The following is a 7,746-nucleotide window of genomic DNA, read 5'->3' as shown; positions in this document are numbered from 1 at the left end:
TGCAATGATGTTTGTCTCAACATATTATTAGGCAGCGTGGTGTCAGTTACTGTATAAAATCTTCAATGTGAGCTAATCACAAAGGAAAATAAAGAAAAAAACTTTATGAAGCCTAGACATTTAATTACTTCTGGAGCAAGCTGTGCTTTGATATGCAAAAGAAACAACTGCAAAGTTTGTCTTGGTAATTAAAGAGTTAAAAGATGATACAGATCTGCTCAGCTCTTAAGATCACCCACAACCTCAGCTGTGTTTAGCAAAAGATTTCATGTCATGCAAACCACTCCCCTCCCAGCCTACGTCCTGCACACAAGGGAGCAGGGAAGCCCCTTTCGTATCTAGGAGTCGTCCGTGTGTCAGATGTCCTTAACTCAGGGACTACCTGTATACACTTTAATATAATACAACAAGTAAATTGAAATAACTGTCTAACATGTAGGTGAGCTCTATAGTAGGAAAGGAAAATCACATTACTACAGATGCTCTTTGAAAGTGGTTCTCTTTGAACCCACCAATAAGCTGCATACAGTTTTCTTGTTGGATGTTTTCATTTAAACCCTCCATGAGCTGCATATGGTTCTCTTTAAAACCACCCAGGAGCTGCATATTGTCTTCTTTAAAACCACCCAGGAGCTGCATATTGTCTTCTTTAAACCCACCCATGAGCTGCATAAAGTTCTCTTTAAAACCGCTTATGAGTTGCATATGCTTCCACTTTGAAACCGCCCAGGAGCTGCATATTGTCCTCTTTAAACCCACCCATGAGCTGCATAAAGTTCTCTTTGAAACCGCCCATGAGTTGCAATGGTCTCTTTAATCCCACCCATGAGCTGCACATGGTTTTCCTCAAAACCGCCCATGAGCTGCAGAGGGTTCTCTTAAACAGCATCCATGAGCTGCAGGGCATAACAAAATAAAACCAAATCTTCTTAACATTATTGTAACACAGCACATTTTCTGTTTTATCCTCTTAGAGACCTTGCAAGTACGGAAACATAGCTGTTGATCTGCTGCAAATTGGGGTCTATTTATAAAACATCAAATCTGACATTCACCAAAACATTCTCTGGTGGAGAATTGTTCAGGTCTAATAGTTTCAATGGCGGTGATTTATTTTCCACTAGGGAATGTTTTGGTGAATGTCAGACTCGCTGATTTATAAATAGACCCCTGTTGTGAAGTGGTGTCAGTCACTTCTTTATTAAGCGCTTCTACTCTCAGATCACAAAACTATACCAGCCAATCATTCAGTAGTCCCAAACAAGAACTAGAAGGGTTTTTGGGGTCTATTTTGAAACTTTAAATCTGAAACATTCTCTGGTGTAGAATATCCCAAGTCCATGTGTTTCAATAGCAGTAATTGATTCTCTACCAGGGAATGTTTCAGTGAATGTTGGATATGCTGCTTTATAAATAGACCTCTTTGGAACAACACAGAGGACCCAGCACAGCTCTAAATAGAATGAAAGATTTTTTTGCAGATATTACAAAGATATTACAAAATGCTATCAATGGTATATTTGGCAGACTAAAAAGGAACAAATAAATTAAATTCACTTTTAGGGAGTATATTCACTTTAAGATTCAAAGCTTGGTACCTAAGCCAGATGTCTGTATTCTAGGTTGAAGCTGGATGTGATTATATAGCAGGAACGGAATGCAGGGAATCTTTGCTGCAGCTGTATCGTAGCTTCCCTGTTATATAAATGGAAAAAAGCCACCCACATTGAACCCTTCCATGTCCCAGTGCAGTCTAAACAAGATCAGTGTTTGCTCTTTATCTCCCTCCCACCTCCCTCCTCTATCAAAAGATCACAAAGCCTTCCTATGACTACCAATTCACGTGACAGTCACAGTCCACCTTGTGTGTTACCTGGAGAAGCTTTCCAGCTACACCCAGCTCCTCCTCCGCCCCTCCCCAGCCAGGTAACTCAGCACTGAGCACAGGCGGACCTGGAGATTACATACACTAAACTGCGATCACTGGATTACTGGGTGACGTCCAACTGATGGGAGTTTAAGAAAGCAAGAACTCTACCATGGCCTTCACCAAGAATGCTAAAGATCCGTTTAGTACCCCGGTGGGGAATCTTATTGGTAAGCAATGATAGGACCTGGCTTGGTCTAAGATTATAGTTATAGTGGAGAATGGATTGTGGATTCTTGTTACCGGAGATGAATGTTTGTGATCTTCTAAAAGACGAAGGATTGTGATTGTCATAAGCAAGAATCTGGTAGTTTCTCAACCAAGGTTTGGTGGAACTCTGAGGTTCCTCCATAGGTTGCTTGGGGTTCCTTGAGCAATCAGCAGTTTTGATACTCAGGTTATTTGATCATTTGGTCACCAATGATCCTTTTGGCTGTAAGGGTGACATTCTTCCCAATGGCCACCAATATAAGAGACATTCTTCTCAAAGATCCCCACATTAATATAATGTGATCTGTGGATACAGAAATTTTGGAAATATGGAAATATAATTTCCATAGACAGAAATCTAACCTCTACATGCAGCCCTCCAGGAAAACCTTTAGCTTATAGCTAGCCCCAACAGTGTAAAACGGAACTAAACCCCAATAGTGAAATATCTGTGACGGGACAGGTGACCTGTATATGCAGAAAAAGACTTCTAACCCATAGAAGCCAATAAATCCACATGACAGCCATACAATTGCCATGTCCAGGAGGTGGTGACCTGTACAGGTTTCCAATTCTATTCCATGCCAAAACTGTTTTGATGTAGTTGGTTGGTGTGTTTTTGTTAGGGAGGTTCATCTTCCAATAGGGGCACCTGTTCTGGTGGCATCTGAGTACGGGTTTCTAGTGATTCTTGCCATTGGAAGTAAAATGTTTATTGGTGCATTGGGGTGATGACGACCCATCCTTGGCACCCCTCAGCCTGCACCAACGTCCAATCATCATGTAGCCCAGTGTCCATGTCCTGACTCCAAGCCGAGTTAACTTTCCGTATTTGCATTTTCCTTCTCTTTACTCCTTCACTGAATATAGGTAACATGAGAGGAATTCTGTGTATGTTCTTATCTGGGACCCATCATGCCCCAGGCTTTGTTTTCATGTTTACACTGTCCCACCCGGCCTTGAAAACAATGGACTATAAAAGAATCTTGTTTTAAAACCAAATAATGAACAGGAGAGACAACTGTACACAAAGAGCATAAAAGCAATAAAATGCTAATGCTATAAGAAAGGCGGACATAGGAGATCAGTCATTGCATCAGGCTGCACACAAAGGTTAGCTCTGAACTCCGGGTAGATATAAAAGTTAGAAATGAATGGAGGTTTATTAATATAGCAGTAAGTTTATTTTTATTACAAGTACCGTATACTTGAATATAACTGGGTATTAGCTTCTTGCCAGTAGCAAAGCCAATCGATGCCACTAACATGGATCATGTGGGTAGGGCAAAGAAGAGGGACAGGGAGGTGAGCTCATCAATCTGCTGCTACTTCTTCACTGTCCAATCACAGACTAAGGGGAGGGACAAGACCTGTTAGTATAATTTGACAGCAACAAGAAAAAAATCAGGTCTTTTGCTCTGCCAGTATGGCAAAACTGTAAATCTGAGTGTTGGATGGGCAGAAATGCAATGGCTGAGTTAGTGCTGTAAAATGAAACCGCTCTTCCTGCACCAGGAAACAAAACCTTTATGGCTGGGACAAAGCTATTCAGGATTGAGCGGTCACTGTAAATGAATGCTTTGCTATGACACCACAGAGGTAATAATTAACCTGTGCCTTGCAGGAGAGGCCTGTCATCTGAAGCCAACTGTATTGACCGGAATATTGTCAATAGTTCAGAATGTTCCATTACATAAAACAAGACATGAAATCATTCCATGACTTCTTTTAAATTGCACCTTTTAGATGTTTTGCTATACCAGCCTACGGAGACTTGGATTGGAAGCTCTTTAACTTCCAGATTTATATTCATGCATACAGTAATGTGTAGTACAGCCGGTGTGTTATGGAGAATTACCTCGATGTATGAACACATGAAGCCGTGAGCTTTGAATGGCACCCAAGCAATATTGCAGTGGTGGGTAATGCACAAAAATGTGTTTTATTCAGAAAAAAATGATATATTAATTCTATAACACGTCTCATTTTTGTACTTTAAAAAGAGCTATTAACTTATTCAGAATTGGATGCCTTCACCCAGCATGCTTTACTGTTCATGTAAAGGGGGCTGACTGAAGGAGTACTGAAGGTACCCTGCTTGAAATGACATGTTGCCCATGCTCAGGGCATTATTGCTGTCCATTCTCTCCTCTATGCTTGGCCTGAGGTCGCTTTAAACCCTGTAAGGTTTTTATCCCTAGCAGCAGTGCAGTTCAGGAATGGAGCAAGAAGCATCAACTTAGTAAATGTAGGGGAGTTGGCAATGCCAATTGGGCATTAAGCTTATTTCCAGTGCATGGGAGGGGCGTTCTAAGCAAATAATGAGCACATTGTTCAAGGGAAAACATGTTGGAATAGATAAAAAGTTATTAGAGTGAACCGACCTGAAAGGTTAGGTATGGGCTAGGAGCTGAAACCTTACAGAATGCAACAGTGGTACCACCAATAAAATTCCTCCATGGCACGGTGTACACTAGTCAAACATAAAAGACAAATAGAAGTTCACTAGAGCAAGATAATATTATGCATGTTAGAAGAATTATGGGCCAGGGCAATTAGTAATACACTGTAAATGAAAAAAAGTATTCACAGTTCAATTTATATGAACCCAACAAATAACCATAAAACTTCCAATAAACCATAGATTGTTACATGAGGGTTCTCATGGTGATCCCAACCATGCAGTAAATGGCATCCCATGTGGTTAAGCCTTTTAACCATTACCAAACCTCAGGTAGGTTCACTCTAAAGGCTTTTCATGTATTCAGATATGTGTCTTATTGAGGACGTGCTCATTGTTTGGGTATATTGGCCCTCTTGTGTGGAGCATTAGGCAAATCACCATCTTCTACATGTTCATGGGTTGGTGTTTCCTCTTCTATTCCTTCCGCATTGTTGTTTAGGCCAAATAGCTCTCTCTGCTTAAAAGAAAATCTGGCCAAGCATGGAGGGAACCATAGACATAGACACATTCATTCCTAAGCTTTCAATATGTGCTGCATTGTGGATATGACTATTGCATGGGTAAGACGTGTTTATCATCCACCATTATCATAGGGACCCTGACCATAGCAAAAATCCCCATCCAAGTAATGGGATGATCCCCCAGCCTGCACTGCTTTTGTTCCCAATGAGAACTTCACCCACTGGGCCTGATTTATTAAAGCATTCAAAGGCTTGGGAGGATACACTTTCATCAGTGAATCTGTTTTTAAGGAAACCTGGACTGGATCTGCTCCAGGATTCAAAACATTAGTTAGCTAACTAGCAAATAGAAAATTACTTTGAAGAAATCCATTTCAAGTTTGCTAGATCGCCCAGGTTCACTGATGAATGTCTATCCTTTTCAGCCTTGAAGAGCTTTATTATATCAGGCCCATTGTCTCAGCCCATGCTGTAATCTCTAACTGCCCCTGTGTGTTGAGTTTAAGAGTTAGGGACCTCAAGAATGAGATTGACCTTTATGTTGGCCCTGGGACCTTCAAACCCATGATTATGCAGAACTAACAATATCTTTTAGTCTTTGGACCAGATATCAATTTAGAGGAATTGAATATCAATCTATACCAATGCCTCTGGGAACTGACCCTTTAAATTACCAATGCCCAACGTCAGCCAATACTCTATCCACCCATGAGATGGATTCTGTGCTGATGATTTACACTATTCCTATAGAAATACACCCAAATAAATATGTTTATTGTCCTCTATACCTGCAGCTCCAGTTTTGTTTCCAGCTTAATCTCTCTGTAAAAAGAATAATGGGCCCAGCCAGAGATATACCCAGAAAAAAAACATATTTTCCTAGGTGGGGCCACCATTCAAAAATTGTGCAGAGATACAGAAGTCTCCAATAATTTTCACTGCTTTCCTTATTACAATCTATGGGATTCTGGCTTGTCCCCAGAAGAAAAAAAACGGTGGACAGTTGGGGTTCAGTTCAGTTTCGTTTTTTGTTTTTTTTTCATCAGTTTGCTTTCTCTGTAACCCATTTCAATATTTATTTCTTACATTTCCTTCGCTTCTCCTACGCAATACAACTCAAAAGTGCATGCAAGTGTGTGCACACTCCACAGCTACATGAGCAAAGCATTGTGGGACTTGCTGTTAATCCTCGTACAAATGGACATCAGACGATTGTCTTCGAGAAACAAATGATTGAGGGAGTTCTGTACACACAGCTCTATTCTGTTCTAGAAAGCCAATAGGGGACAAGCAAGTGGCACCATGTTGTGCTCGCCTCCATGGGAGATCACGGTCTCTCCTGATCAGTCGTTCATCAGTCCGCCATCATGGACTGGTGAATGCCATTGGAGGACTGCTGTGTAGTTAGTCACAGGCAGCAATTATCTTATAATAATTATTTAGATCTGTACATTTATTAGAGCATATCCTGTGCAAATATTTGGGATTTACAGATCTGTATCCAGATGGAAGCAAATATTATTTAAAGATTACCCGTACTTTCAAGCAAAGTCAAGATCCTGTTTCTCTCTCCCAGGTCTAAAATTACCTTTTTACATTTCTTAACAAGTTTACTTTAAAGGGTATGTAGACACAAACGGCTACATTTATAAAGAGGCCAATATCTAATATTTGTGTCTCTTTTTTCTCCATGTTTGTATCATATGGTTCAAAAAATGTCTGATCACTTTTATTACAATCATCTTTTATATCAGCCATTACATTCCAGGCAGGGCAGAAGCACAGATACATTGTAACAGTCATAGAGCAAATAAAGTAAAGGCTGTAGAAGACATTGATGCACATACACAAACAACACTAACATTCAGCTAATAGCATGTGAACTAACCTAGGATCAGTGTGTATGCAGCTTGTTCTTATAATGTTCCGCTTCGGTTCACTTTAGCAAAATGAAGTATAATGCTGTGTAGAGAAGCCACAAATAAATGATCTGCCATTGCTTCTATACACTGCATATTCAGTCCTCATATATGAGTATTCAGCTTTACATAGCATTATTAATGTTTTATTGGTACAAATCCTGTGAACTCCTTTATACAGTCATTTTGAACCTTCCTTGTTTGTGTGTGATGTTCCCCTGAAGAAGCAAGCTTGTCCTGTGAAATATGTTGGGATATAAGTACAAAACATTACTAGCCAATACTTTGGACTTTCCTGTACCCAATACAAATATCTTTAAATATTTTATTCATGCTATGAGTACACCACTCAACTCCTTGTTTTTTGTTGGGGTGAAAATGATTACCCAATTCCCCCTCTTTTCCCTTCATTTAGTTTAATATTAAAATGTGACCCCTTCACAAGTTTAGGCCAAATCCTGTGCTGGTTTCACCCTGCAGACACTGGCATGGGTAAAGTATCGGTAGGAATTCAGCTTTGTTCCTTACTCTATAGTAGAAAAGTTTCCTGGCACAAGTAGAAGGAAATATACAGCTGACTCATCACATCAATCCAATCTCATTTACAACATACACGCTGTATGTTCTTGCTGCTGCTTTGCTGCTTTAATAAATGCGATTGACGGAGCTTTGATCTCCAAATTATATTTTAATGATTAGTGATGATTACTGTTGACTTTTATTTATTTACACAAGGAGTTGGCTGTTTTTCCGATGTTTGGCATT

The 7,746-nt window shown here is 40.0% G+C and overlaps 1 protein-coding gene across 1 annotated transcript in view; it reads left to right on the top strand.

The window, feature by feature from the left end:
• The first annotated feature begins 1,854 nt into the window (after positions 1-1,854).
• Positions 1,855-7,746, top strand: part of TOM1L1 (target of myb1 like 1 membrane trafficking protein) — a 49,524-nt gene continuing 43,632 nt past the window's right edge. The window contains exon 1 of the mRNA XM_072403363.1: positions 1,855-2,097. Coding sequence (XP_072259464.1) covers positions 2,040-2,097 — 58 coding nt within the window. The 5' untranslated portion in view covers positions 1,855-2,039. The remainder of the gene's footprint in view (positions 2,098-7,746) is intronic.

Source organism: Pyxicephalus adspersus, chromosome 3 (genome assembly GCF_032062135.1).
Source record: "Pyxicephalus adspersus chromosome 3, UCB_Pads_2.0, whole genome shotgun sequence".
NCBI lineage: Eukaryota > Metazoa > Chordata > Amphibia > Anura > Pyxicephalidae > Pyxicephalus > Pyxicephalus adspersus.
The sequence above is the reverse complement of the archived record's forward strand: the minus strand, read 5'-3'. Positions and strand labels throughout refer to the sequence as shown.